The 14,585-nt window shown below is 38.1% G+C and overlaps 1 protein-coding gene across 7 annotated transcripts in view; it reads left to right on the top strand.

Moving 5' to 3' along the window:
* The window catches only part of DLG2 (discs large MAGUK scaffold protein 2), a 999,439-nt gene that overhangs the window by 963,662 nt on the left and 21,192 nt on the right, over positions 1-14,585 (top strand). For 3 of the 7 annotated variants that reach the window (XM_064505171.1, XM_064505174.1, XM_064505177.1), the window contains 2 exons: positions 6,596-6,695; positions 10,692-10,733. In XM_064505171.1, coding sequence (XP_064361241.1) covers positions 6,596-6,695; positions 10,692-10,733 — 142 coding nt within the window. Of the gene's footprint in view, positions 1-6,595; positions 6,696-7,617; positions 7,664-10,691; positions 10,734-14,585 lie in introns of all 7 variants that reach the window. The other 4 variants (XM_064505176.1, XM_064505173.1, XM_026103327.2 and 1 more) reach the window with 2 other exon arrangements.

Raw genomic sequence — 14,585 nt, 5'->3', positions numbered from 1 at the left:
CCTGCGAATGCAAACAGTCTCCCTTTTAGCTGAAAAGGGCAGATCAAAAGATAAGCCTTCTCTAGCTGTTAATATATAGTTTGACAGCATGTAGGTATTGTAAATCTTCCTACACTAATGCTTTTCAAAAGAAGTGTAAAAAGGCTCTTCATGCAACCTATTCTTTTTATGCAAAGAGCCATTTTACTTTTCCATGTTCTTAGAAGGAAACTTGATCCTTTAGGACTTTCTTCTTTGTGCAGTCATTTATTACCAATACTCTGTGCACTTGCCTTGTGCAGGTATAAACTACTAATACCTTCTCCAGTTTTATTTACTGGAGAGATTAGTTCAAAAGATTGCATACAGGGCTCAAAAACCTCATTTCTGTTTGCAAACCTAAGGAAGTACCAGCAGTCAACTGGAAATTAGGCTTAAGAAAAATATATAAGAAAATATCTGATTGAAACTGAAAAATACAGTTGATGAATTTCCAACAGCATACCTTGTAAGAGTTGTGAAAAGCTGTGGATCCTGGCAGGCGATCAGACAATCCCAAAGTTTTTTCAAGCCCACACCAGTGTAACTGTGCATCTCTGATGCTCTTTCCTCTTCACTGTCACACAAAGGGTTCACCTGAGACAGGTTCACAAGCACAAAGGTTCATGAGCAGGGTGTGTAGCTGAGGGCATACAACGACACTAACTATGAAGGTTGCTTTTGGGGAAAAAAATACAAAAACGAAAGGGGAGGGGAAGATTTGGGACTATGTGGCTGAACATCGAATGCACTTTCTGATTCCAGAGACAGCCGTGAAAAATGGGAGGATGAGAACTTCACACTGACCATATGACTGTGGTGCTTAAATCAGTGTGTCAGTCTAGCTCGAAGCCTGCACTGCAATCCAGCACAGTCCTGTGACAGCTTTATGAGCAGCTAATCACAAAAACATAGACATTAGAGCTCAAAAAGACTTATCATTTAGCTCTTTTCCCTTCATTCTCCCTCTGCTTTCCCCCCAGCACTGCAGTGTTATTCCCCATAGAACTTAACATTGGTAGATTTGTTTTAAATGTGAAAAACAATCTCAGCTTTTCCACTTCCCGTGGGGCAGATTATTCTACACCCAAATTGATTTCACTGTCAAAGAGCTTTGCCCTTTCTTATGCTCACACTATTAATTTCAGTGTTGCTGCTTGAACAAATACTTCCCACCTTCTTTGTGTACAACCTTCAAGTACTTGTAAATGACCTTGCGTGTCACATACACAGGTTTGTACCTTGGCGTTTCAATCCTGCCACCAACGATGCAAACTAAATTAGCAAGGCGGAGTACTCCGTATGTGATTCATACCTTGCGTGTTCAATATGTATTTGCAGAATCAGAGATACTGCTTTTACAGACTTACCTGAAATCTATTAGTCTTTCTGTTCCCTTGATATTTTGTGTTGTTTTTAACTGTTGTTTTATTAGGAGTTAAAACTGAGTTGCGTTAAGTCATTGTTGGAAAAGATGAATACAATTTTATATTTATGATTATTAAATAAAACTATCCTTGTCTGTAGAAGCTAGATACTGTGGTAGTTTTAATCAGACTTTTTCATTTTGGTTTTCCAAGATCCAAATCTCCCTCTAGCTTCACAGTAAAAATAAGCAAGCACAGTAATAGTGATCTGAGTCTCTTCTGACCCAAAGTTTGTTCTCACTTATCAAAGCAGATCATTGTGCAAAAATTCAATGCAAAATGATGCAAGCCAAGCTTTTTGCGGGGCGGGAGGGGCAACTACTTGCAGTACCTGAGAATATTAAAAGGCTGAACTACTAGAATAAGGGCATCTATCCTCTACATCAGATTGAAAGGGCTGATGTGTGTTGCTTGTCAGCATATACCTGATGGTCAGACAGGGAAGGAAAGGTATTTCACTTAAGGAATATGCTGCATCGTCACTATGCAAACTGGCCTGCAGCTGCCGCTCACAATTTCTTAGTTTATCTTCTTCATGGCTACGTAGATTAAGAGCTTTTTGTGTGCGGGAGTGCAGTACCTGCCTAAGCTTGTGGTTACACCAGGAAAACAAAAAAGGCCCAGCAGCGTTAGTTTGCTTCTGGACTTCGGCAAACCGTTTAACCACAGGGTACTGCATTATCCATCTGTCTTAGAAAAAGATACTATCGTGGCCTCCAGTTCACACTGCTCAAAATGTTTATCCTCACAACATAGCTGTGAGCTGGGAAGTGCTGCTGTCCCCATTTTGCAGATGGAAGAAGAAGGCAGAGGATCCCCGAGCAGGGTTTGTACCTTCTTTCCCCCAGACTAGGCTGTCAGGCTAACCACAAGGTCCCTTTCCACATAAAACACATGTACTAACACATGATTCTCTTCAGAAGTTATTCTGGAGACTTCATGTTCATAGTGCACTTTGGATTGTTGAGTGTAAAAGCCCATTTTAAAAACAAAGAGGTGGTGTTTATGCTTGAAAGGAGAAATGGCACTGAATATCTGTTTCAGTCCTAAAACTTTCATTTCTGGTATCAGTGTGACTTTTCATTACAGTAGGAGCTATCAGCTTCATGCAGACATTTAACAGCATTTGGATCTCCAAAACTTTATTAAAGTTAGTGCTGTTCAAACAGAGTAAAAGGAATGGTCCTAATATGAAAGATGGATATAAAATGCAGAGAGAAAAGGATAGCAGAGACATGATCTTACTGATAGATTTTGTAGCTTTTTATACATTGTATAAAATATTGAGAAGCAGCTCAAAGTAAATAATGATATAGTTGCTTATTACAGCATAGTACAGCTATGAAAACGCTGATGCGCTATTCTTTGTGATGTTTACCACTATAAAGCAAATTTTGAAATTGGATTGTTTGTTCAATTTTACATGAAAAGTTCCTTTAAAAATGCTATCCTATTAGCTGATGAGTAACATGTATATCGCTGCTGCATCTAGAGAAAAGCATTTAGACTAAAATGTGTTGTTGACACAAACACACGAAGAAAGGAGTTCTGTAAGAACGAGAAATCCACAGTGTCTTAATGTCTGTCACAACCAGGGAAAGCTGTACGTGTAAGCCAGATTTACATAACCGGAGACATCTGGGGACATTTGGTCAAGAAAAAGTGCATATCACAATTTTTTTCTGGGGTTTTCAAAACACAGTGTGTGCCTAAGTAGTATCAAAATACGAATTCAAGCCAGGACACTTATCTCGCTTTTTTTCTGTGGAAAGACTGTTTTTTTCATTATAGTTCATATGTTATGGAGAATGACCTCACTGTTCTGATTTTAATCAACACTTGAAAATTTTGTTTGCTTTTTTGTCTTTGGAGTATGATGAGGATTTGGCATTTGTCAATAAGAAATGCCTATTAATGCCAGTTCTTAGGTTAGTGGTAGTCTGCGTGAATCGATGGCAACAAAGTATAAAAGCTGTCTATGGTACAAGTTGTCACTGAAACTGAAATGTTGGAATTATTTACCACTACAGACTCTTACAGCATTTGTACAAATAAATGGCAACTTATACAAGAATCCATTTTCAGGCACTGTTTCACTGACTTTCAGAGACTCTTGCCTGCATAAATACTGTTGAATTAATCCCAAATATTGTCCAGATTTCTATTACAGTTGCACCCAACCTTTGCATCAGGCTGAAAGATGTAGGCAAATACCTAGCTGTCATCTATCCTACTGCCTACATAGCTTCCCAGCAGCATAAGGAGATCCTGTCAAAACTGTGTCCAAAATATTTGACGAGGTTTCAAAGTTTCCATATTATAGATATAAAATCTCTCGAAAGCACACTTCTAAATTTTACAGTTTAAACCTGCCACCAATCCTCACACACATGATCCTGTCTTAAGAAAGAAAATATTCATCTTCAGCATTGATCTCTACTCCTCCATCAACAGAACAAATTTTAGGATTAACACAAAGTGTCCAACACAGAAAAGGTTTTGGCTTTGCCAATGCCACTATAGATTACAGACAAATTTCGTGGTACTTGTAAGAACTGTTTTGCTGGGTGTCGGCAGGATTTCATATCCTTCAGGTGGAGACCATCAGCCTGATTCTAATCATATTTATATTGGATGCAAAACAAAATCAAGATTTGTGAAGCATCATGCATTCAATGTGCAATAAAATAAATGCATAGTAAGTCCATTAAGTTAATAGTAAGGCCTAATGATTTCAGTAAGTTCACAGGATCAGATCCAGTTTAGTCCTTTATAATATTTTACTGTTTTTTTTTATTATTTTAAATATCCATATGACTATATTATGGTAGTATATATATGACAATTAACATGAATCAGTGCCCACCGATTAATCTATAGAAATTTTGGCACATACATAAATATGTTTGACCTGCATAAGATATTAATAAATAAAGTGCCAGATGTATTTTAGGAATAAGCTTTTTTTGCTGGTATAAATGACAGGACAGTTAGACATAGTAGTCACCTATTACCAATTACCAGCTTTTCATTGTCTAAACTGAAGCGGAACAGTAGTTTTTTAAAAAGCCAACCCAACTGAAATTGAAAAAGGAGAAAAAGTTTATATAATGCTGTACTATATGTATCTAATTTGGAATATATTGTTAGATCATGCGTAAGCTTGAAAAAAATGTTTTTCCAGGTCAAATAGATTTTTTGAAGTTTCTGCTATAGGCTGTTGGGGAAAATTTTTTTTAAAGAGAATACTTGTAAGTGGTTCTTTGTTTTAGAATCTCTGTGAAACACAGCATATTTATATATTAATTTGATAACATTCTCTTTAATTCCAAAGTGAAATGGCATTTGGTAATGAAGTGATTGTCATTTTAAAATCCCTTTGTTTTTGAGGTGTTGTTGTGTGTATAATTTTTTTTCCTTTAAAAGTTTAATGCCTATAGTATTCTTATATCAAATTCAGATGAATCATGAGAAACAACATTTTCATAAATTGGGAAATGTTAACACGTTGCATTCCTTGCTTTGGAAAGATAAAAGAAATGATCACAGAAAACACATTTTACTTTAACTATATCCTTTAGGTCATTAAAATAATGTAATGTGCATGTGGGTCCTCTTTTCATACACAGATTACTTTAATCTTTCATACCCATATTTTTCCCCCCTCTGGCTTTCTTTCATATTTGCTTTGTTTTGAAATGGCATGCGGTCTGAATTATTTGTGCATGACCTCCACATTAATTTCAAATTGAATGTTTACATACTCTGAGAGATGCTCATGGATCATTTATTCTACATGTGCATTTTTTCCTTTGTTTTCAGTTACTAAAGTTTAAATATGCTTGAAATGTAAAAGTGGCATGAAACTTTCGTGACACAAGTAGATAAATATTTTAATAGATTATTTCAATACCTAAGCCTTTTAACTTCTCATCTTTCAGAAATTTGTCACATTCCAAAACACATTTTATGCTGTGCTTCCAAAATGTAAGAAAACAAATTATATTCTCAAACCCAAAACTCTTCCATTTCGGATTTGGAACCTAATAACAGCTATATTTTTGTTCAGACGACCACAAATACAAGGGGTTGCTTCATTAAATGAATTGAGAAGATCTCTGCTCTTTTGGGGGTGATGGGGTGCAAAGCCAGGAATCTGGGCTTTGCTTACGTCCAGTATAGGAAACCATGCAGGACATGGTCCAACAGACAACGTGGATCACAGCAGTCGGGAGCTGTCTACCGCTCCCATAGGTGCCCTCTGGAATTGCCGGCTTCTTTCAATTGACTGTACAGGGGCCCTAATTCCTCATTTAGCATCTGAAATAGATGGTGCCAAGCAGGCATACCCTGCTTTTACATTATACAGTGCCATGAACCCTTACAACTGCATATAAAAGCGAATGGTTTTATTACATAACATTTGATTTCATGTTAACTCCTCCTTTAAAGAACTTAAACTTTATATGTTGCTTAATGCTTAATATGCAATGAAATACTGTTTATCAGCAGAATCTAATGTCTAAGTTACATGAAACTGAGAGGATATCCAGCAGAACTTAATGAGTAAAAAGTGTAAAATAAAACAGAGTATTTTTTTTAATTATGTGAAAGAAAGCATTAAAACACACCTAATAAGTTGCCTGTTTAGAGGATAAATAATATACTATGAAAGTAGTAACAGTTACTGGAAACAAATATTTGATTTTAATTGGCACCGAGCTGAATTCACACATCTTCTAGAAATAAATTGCAGGCTTCCTCTTTTTTCTTTGCAGCCTTTTCTTTTTTAGCCAGTTAATTAATTCTGTGCACAGTTTGCTATGACTAAAGATGAGTGGCTTGATGTCAAAGCATGCTGAATCGTCTGTAGCTCCTTACCTGAACAACCCAGACATGACAGTTTTGAAATACGGAGCCAAAGTTTGTGATTTGCTGCCTCTGTAATCAAATTGATGTAGTCTTCAGGGGCTTTGCCGTGAACCTGCAGACCTCACTGCAACCACTTGTGATCCTTCCTAGCCACTTGGTTTGGGCTAATTTGAGTCACTACAGTTCTCTCCACTTTTACAAACTAGTTGTTTTGTCAGCATGAGTGTGACAACAATTAGACGTCCCTGTTTTTGCCCCATGCCTTTTCTCCTTCACAGTCATTCAATGACAAGCGTAAAAAGAACTTCATCTTTTCACGAAAATTCCCATTCTACAAGAGCAAGGAGCAGAGTGAGCAGGAAACAAGTGATCCAGAACGTAAGTAACCTCTTGGAGACGATGTCACATGCAGCACAAAAAAAAAGGGTGACACGCATGATATCAGTATCCCACACATCTAGGTAAATATACCTCGCAGGCAGGCAGGCAAGGTATTACTACTGTGACCAATGTGTGACTGCAATTTGGATCCAGCTGGTCCTTCCTTCCCTGAAAACATCTTTTTCGAAAGAATAAAACAGTGACCTTAGCTTTTGGGAGACCTTTTCTTTCCATTCATAAAAAATGTGGCTTTCTAAAATTGCTGTGGCACTTGTCATAAATCCAAACTTGTCTCTGATTAAATATTCCCAGATCAGAACTGACTCAAAATAATGCAAATATGATTTCTTTTAGAATATCACATTAAATTATTACGTTTAAAAACATCTATTCTAATTTCTCTTTTGCCTCTGACTTTCTCCAAGTTGATTGTCTTGGACACTTTCACTGAAAGTTTAACAATAAACTGAAGTATCTGTACTAACAGTTTAAAGAAGAAAATCAGATCTTGGAATGTGCACCACCCCTGCCCCCCCCCGGGGCATTCACTGCTTGCTTCAGAACCAGCATTTTTAAAATATATGCTCGTTCCAAGCCCAGATAATTTAAACCTTTTTCCCTTAATAACTCTCTCCTTATAAATTTCTCCGGGGAGGATTGTTTCTGGACTTTATTTTTTGGGTTGTTCCTTCTTCGTCACAGCTACAAAAGCTATATATCATGGTCACTGGCTCTTTCATTGGCTGCATTCCCATAGACTGTGGGTTGAAGTTGTTTCAGAGAGAAAAAGCAGGGATCCAGATTGCCCAATCAACATGGTCAGTCATGGTAGTATCCATTTCAACTCCACTGACTTCTTCCTTCCTCTTCTGCGGCTGTTCTTCCTTTCTCATTGCTCTCTCTGGGGACTTCCGTGCAGGACATCCCCGGATTAGGTGACGACGGTTATGGAACAAAGACTCTGAGTAAGTTCCCAGGAATGGTCACTGTAAATTTTTTTTGTTTTGTTTTGTTTTGGCTTTTGTTCCTTCTCTGAGGACCCTCCACTCCTAGCATGCACAAGATAGAGTTTTATTTGTTACCCAGCTGTGAATGCATTAAAAAATGTTTCAATTGTTTTGTTCTGCATGACAATATTAAATAACATACAATGTATCAAGCAGATACTTCTTTTGTAATAACACCTTTTGTTTCTGACAGTATGTTATTGTTCCCATCATGGCAGTTCTGTAGAGTAGCATACCTAGAACTTGTTTTGCTGCCTAGACGGTACTTTTCAATAACAATCCCTCTCCATCTGAAGGGAAGGTTAAACATTTTAACTTAATCACATCCTGAGGAGATCAGTAGAAAATTATTTTATGCTGTTGCTTCTGCATTTTCAGCTTTTTGCATGGGAGTGTTTGTTACTTTGCTGGATTTTAGATTAGTATTTGTTAATGGAAGAAGCCTTTTGCAGGCGAGAGAAGACATGGCTTCTCCAAAGCTAATTTTTGATGCTTTTCACCATTAGCAACTTATTCTCTGTCATGCAACCTTAACCAATTTCTTTCTCTGATGCAGTACTCCTGTCTCAAGATTTGGTATCACATCAGATAACTTTTCAGAAATAATTCTATTTCCTCGATAGTTAGACCAGAGAAATTGTATAGCGTGAAATATTTGCAGCTGATTTCTATATTAATAGCTACATTATATGCTATATTCTGAGCGAAATACTTTAAACAGAAGATAAATACTATAAACAGAATACTACTTGCATGTGTTTGGCTGCTTCTTTCTTCAGTTCTTATGCTTTTTCTTAAGTACCATGCAACTGAAGGAAAATGTATGTGAATGTTGCCATTGCATCACGTACTGTTTTGTACATGTTTTTGAATTATAGAAATGCACACTCATGCACACAATTTTAGACATTATTCAGTTCCTGATTGATTTTTTGAAGGGACATTTTAATGATTTAATTTTAAGTCACACAGTAGTTCACCAGTTAAAGATGAAAGCTTCATCTCCTGGACAAAGAACAGTTCTATGAGACTAATTTTCTGTGATAGGCAGGAAATGTCACTGCCACTAGAATTTTAACCAGCCTGTTAGTGAATGCTTTAAGGAAAGTGCCTTAGCATCACATTAACAGCACATGTGTATCCTTCTCTGCCTAAAGACAAGTAGAATATTTCTGATTTTATAAGCCCTCCTTAAAAAAACAAATCCCCATAACACCCAGCCATTTCAAAGGAGAAAACTAAACTCTGCAAACTAATTGCTAAGGGAAAAGTAGCACAGAGGTATTATATAGGCTCTAGTTTCTCTATTAATATTATATCTAGCTTTCAATTATTGGCACACCTCTAGACATTCCAGGCCCATCCCACTTTCACTAATATTAAACTGAAATATATTTTTAATGATGTTTCTTATTAGAGAGGATATCTACTCTTGTTTCAAAAAGACCTTCAGGGTCCTCTATAGCATAATGGCTTGATGCAGGCCTTGTTAACTTGCTATTAAATGTCCAAAAGTAAATATACCATTTTGCTCAAAATGTAAGCTTTACTTTTTTAATCTTTTCACTAAGCCCCAGACCAAAGTGTGCCATTATTAGTCTTACCAGAGGTCATCCCCCCTCATTTCTGCTGCTGGAATAGCCCCATCAATCCCACTGTATAAATTCCAGTTATTAGACTTGTATGTGGGGGAATTGCAGTGCTTTGCAAGGATTGCACAGTCTTTTCCATAATTCCCGTACTCACTCTGCAGGACATCAGCACAGGCTCTACTCTGGGCATCCCTGGGCATTCTTGGCTTTTGTGAGTTTCCTTCTTTCACTGGGAAGGTTTTGAGGCTGTTACAGGTGGGTGTTGTTGGTCACCCACAGCCAAATCTACCAAGTGGATTAATGACAAATATTAGGCCAATTCTGGCTCCTTGTGTTTGTCAGAAGGTGACTTATTTGCACCGTTTGCCTGTTCAACCACCAGCATCTCATTCTCACTAACCCAAGTGACTCCCTACTATATATCCATTTTACTATTGATTTCTAAAAGTCCTAGTGCAGTTCAGAAGTGTTGGTTCTCAAAAATGGTCTTTCAGTCACAAATGTATCATCTTTTCTGTCAAAGATACTATCAATACCACTGCTTAATGTGGTTCTGTGGACCACTTGAAGACCATGTATTGCAGCCTGAGTGACCATAAATGATATGCTGACTGCAGCTTGGGAGCAACCACCTCACATGATATAGATTTTGCCTTTCTTTAAATAATGTGATATAGACACCAGACTTGTCAAATCACAATTCTCACCCATCACGATAATTCCTTCATTCCTATTTATCCATCCAGACTGATCTGGCAAAGATTTTCCTGCTCTAGCTCAAATCCTGAAGCTAGACAATTTTGGAAAAAGGGTTTCTTCCTTTTTTTAGTTTTCTCATTGGCTTTGTCTTTTTCTGGATGGGTTAAAATAAACATAGTTACAATATTTGGTACGAAAACTATTTTCATGTTAATTTGTTAACCTTCTGAGACAGCACAGCAGTTAATGACAGTAGCAAGAGTTAGAACTCTTTAAGTTTAGCAGAAATAGTTCCAATGCCTTAATGATGCACTTTATTCACAGTGCAGAATAATATAACCAGACACTCAGGTTTCATGAAATTAGTCAAGAAGTCCAGTGAGGTGCAAGTTGACCATATTGTATTTTGAAATTAAGCTATCTGAGATGTCACTAACTGTTTCATCAAGAACTAGAAGCGGCTTTGCCATAATGCATATTACTAGCTATCACATATAATCCCTTTCTGAAATGCCACAAGAGAAAAAGCTTTCATTTTAACTGTGTAAATTATCTAAGATTTTCAGGTGATGCCCCTGTACAGATTTTATTTCCACTCCGCACAACTACCTTTGCATGACTGTGGCAGTTCTTTTAAGTTCCTGCAGCTTTGTGGTGCTTGGTTATGTTCTTAATTTGCTGTACTGTTCTTGCAGAACATGTTTCTTCTAATGCCAGCGATAGTGAAAGTAGCTACAGTAAGTTACTGCTTTCGTTAGAGTCCTTTTACTTTGCATTGCTTGTTCTGTTTGTTTCTTTTATTTTGTTTCTCTTCTGGCTATTCTTTTGTTAATGTTAAAAAGACGGTTGGAGCAAATGGCTTGGAATTTCAATTTACAACCATATTTCGAGTACAAAGCTATAAAAGACAGCTGGCAACCTGTATAAGAACAACGAAGAAAGTTGTTATTTGGGATGCGTTCTGGGATGTAAAACCAAACCTGGCTCTGTATAAGCTGTGAAAATTAAGATTATTTGGTTTAGTGACATGAAGTTTATCTCAGCAGGGAGGGGACAATTTCTTGATGCCCTTTTATGAGAAAAATTACTCAAAACTGCAGCCAAATCTGCAAAAAGACATCCTCTTTACAAAGTCACAATTTTTACTTGTATTTCTGCATGTCTGTTTGAACAGCTAATAAATAGCTCCAAAAGCTCTGCTGAGCCCTTCATTTTGGGGGCACAGGTTTCCTAAGTGTATATTGAAGTCTTCAAAAAAGGTAAGATAGACCTCCACCCCTTGGGCACTGCCAGCGAATGTCACTGATTCCCTACAAACGAAGGTCCCAGCCCCGCAACGTGACCTGGTTGGAATTATAGACTCTATGTGATCATATAGTGACAGATTGCAAGTTTTGTATTAGTAATACTTAAAAAAAATACCAACCACTGTAATTTTTTTTATGGAAGTGTTGAAAAGCAAAAAACAAGGCATTAAAGTAGCTGAAATGTAAGAAGAGGTATTTAAAAAGATAGATTGCTTACCAAATCACCAGTTGTTTAATTGTGTCAAGCCATTTGCTTAGCAAATCGAGTTTTCCACCAGTCACTCAGCACTTGTGCTAAGTACCCGCCTACATTCAGGTAACCATTAGTATTGTACCTCATACTTTCTAGCCTCAGATAGAGTGCATAGCAGTTGAGCTCTGTTAATAAACACTTTTTTTCAGCAAAACAGCTATTTGTATACAATTCAGAAATGGTAAATTAGTTTTTATTCTCTTGTATTGCCAAGGTTTCCTTGAAAAGCAATTGCCAGAGGCACAAGAAAATTGTAGGCACGTTTGAACTGCTGAGATCCAATTCTGAACCTCTTGAATTTTTTCTGTGTCCTCTACTGGAGAGGAAAGAAGAATTTTATGTTTGAAATATAAGATGCTTCTTCCCCAGACTGACTTTGTGATCATGAACAACTTGATAGGTTAAATTTGCAAAAGTTTCATGAGTCAAATCTCCTCTATGTGTGTTTATTTGAGAGTGAGCACATAAACACCCAGGAGGGAACCTAGGCTGGTGACTGAGCATATATCCAGTGCTGGGTGAACAGTCACAAATGGGAGACTTGAACAGGGGCTCCCAGTTGTAGCCTAACCTTTGGAGCAGGTCCAGAAAAGCTAGTTCCAAAACCACATCATAAGAAAGGCTAGGGAGCTAGTTCCCTGTTGGCTATGCAATAGCTTGAAACAAAATACATGTTTTGAGGTGCAAGAAAGGGGATGGAAATACTTCGGGGTAGTTAGCTAGGACACGGATGCTTGGAAGGGAAAGGAGTTTTGGGGTAGCAGCTCCCCAAGGCAGGTGTTCTCTTCCAAGGAGATGCAGGCAGGCTCCCTTCTCTGTCCACGGGACAGCCATGTCATTTAGCAGCAGGGGAAGCCAATCTTAGGTTACGCCAAGTGAAAGTGCCTCTGTAGTCTAGGAGTTTGTGCCCAAAGAGCCTATTTTCATTTGCAAACGATTCATTGGTATGTGCTGACAAGACATTTGGAGGCATGGCCTTGGGCAACAGCAACTGTGGTTGCCAGCTTTTGTAAATGATTGTTTCGGATGGCCACACTGGCATGTCAGCTGGAGCCTGACTGTGAGTACAATTACTAAGTGGCCATGGTATATGACCATATCTCCTGTGAGGACTTGCAGCCCTCCTTAGTGCAGTCATTTACTCTCTGGATCTCCATGCTACCTTATGTCAGCAGTATGTCCTGTCACACAGCTCCTTCCAGCAAAACTCCTCAAGAAAAATTATGGCTCAGGAGCAGAGAAGAATCAGAAAATGGAGAAAAGCAAAAGGAGGATGGTCAAAGAAAGCAGTCAACAAATTATGAGGGTGTGGAGATAACAGAGATGGGGTCTTCCATGAAGAAGTTGTCTTACTTCACTCTGTTTTTCTGACCTTGTGGAACTGTTGGGAGAGGATTCTGTGCAATACAAGCCTCCCCATAATGCTCATATCAGAACGGTAGTTATCTGAACTATCTGTGAACATTTCAGTCATATAGACATGTTCCTCACTGTCTTCCAGTTTATTTATTTTTAATGAAAGTTAAAAAAAAAAAAACAGGTGTGCTGGGAAAAGTTTATTCCTGATGGAATGAGACAGCACACAGTTATTATTTCTGCTCTTCTTGTTTGCATCTGGATAGCTGGGAACCAGGCCCAACACCAGTCACCGCTGCAGAACTGAGTTTAGTTTAACTCCATTTGGAGCCAGCCATGTAGCAAAGACATTTTCCAGCATGATGCCAGTGCCATTTTGAGGAGAATTTGTGTGCTCAAGGAGAAAAACTACAAGTTTTTTTACCAGGACCACTGTGTATGCAGACTTGCAAATTCATCTAGCCATAGCTCTATCCACTGGTGAAGTAGGACATACTAAGAGGAGAAAAGAATAAGCTGAAAATTCATGGGGATCAAATAGAAAACTGCTGGAGAGCTCATGTTTCTGCATGGGATTGTGACCTTATCACAGTGCCTGTTTTCTTTCCTGTTCTCCAAGCAGAGGAGCAGGAAGAAAAAGGGTTTTCTGCCCTACTGTTCTCTGAATTGTGAGAAATCAGCAATTCACACATTGGCCAGCACAAAGAAATATGTGAGTAAGAAAGGGAAACAACTAGCAAGTGACACGTTCTCCTGCAGACTTTCATATTTGCCCCTATAAAAACAGGCCCGTTGGAATCCAGTGAAGTGTTCTGCATTTTTTCTAGTGGGTCTCTGGCTATTGTTTTAACACTTTTTTCTAACTCTTGCTTCTCATGATGAGCATTCAGTTGAAAGCAACTAGTGTTGAAATCTTTGTTACTTGATCATCCCTAGAACCATTCCAAAACAGGGGTACAGCTACAGAAAGTGACAATGAAGGTTTCTGAGAGCTGTCCAGGCTATGCTCTGAACAGTGATTAATAGAAGGAGTTTCAAATAGACTGGGATTTTTCTGGGAGAAATTCTGATGTATTCATTTTTATTTAGAAAAATATGCTAAAATATTTCAGTATTTGGCTGAAGTATTCCATTGCTTGTGTCTGGGGTTTGGGGGTTAAAAGTAAAGATCCATAGAAGTCAGATATGTTTAATTTCAAAATAATAATTTAATTGAAAATCCCCCTACATGGTCTCAACAGAAAATTCTTGAAGAACTCCTTAGCAACAAAGCTGTTCCAGGGAGTAAACCTGATTTCTTTTGCTGGCACTCTCCTCACTGAGTTTGTAATGAGAGGAAGGCCTGGGACCAAAAGTGGATTCCCTTGACCAGTATAGATCCCTGAAATACAAGCATCACCCTCGCAGGTTTCTTACACCTGGTTCTCTTTAATGAAGAGAGGGAGAGATTTTCTGAGAGAAGTTTTTTTCCATCCTTATGCCAACATCTAAAACAGACCAGGTGAATGTTGTCCTAAGGATGTCCGTGCTGGCTGTATAGTAGCTCAAGCAAATTGCTTGGTCGTGAACACCCACGCTATCCTTGTCTTCAGGAAGGAGAGATGGTGGCCACTCCAAATCACCGCAGATAATTTTCCTTATTCCAGCACATAACCTTCGGCTCCATTAACTTC

The sequence above is a fragment of the Dromaius novaehollandiae genome, chromosome 1 (assembly GCF_036370855.1).
Source record: "Dromaius novaehollandiae isolate bDroNov1 chromosome 1, bDroNov1.hap1, whole genome shotgun sequence".
Lineage (NCBI taxonomy): Eukaryota > Metazoa > Chordata > Aves > Casuariiformes > Dromaiidae > Dromaius > Dromaius novaehollandiae.
Note: the sequence above shows the minus strand (reverse complement) of the source record. Positions and strands in the feature narration are given on the sequence as shown.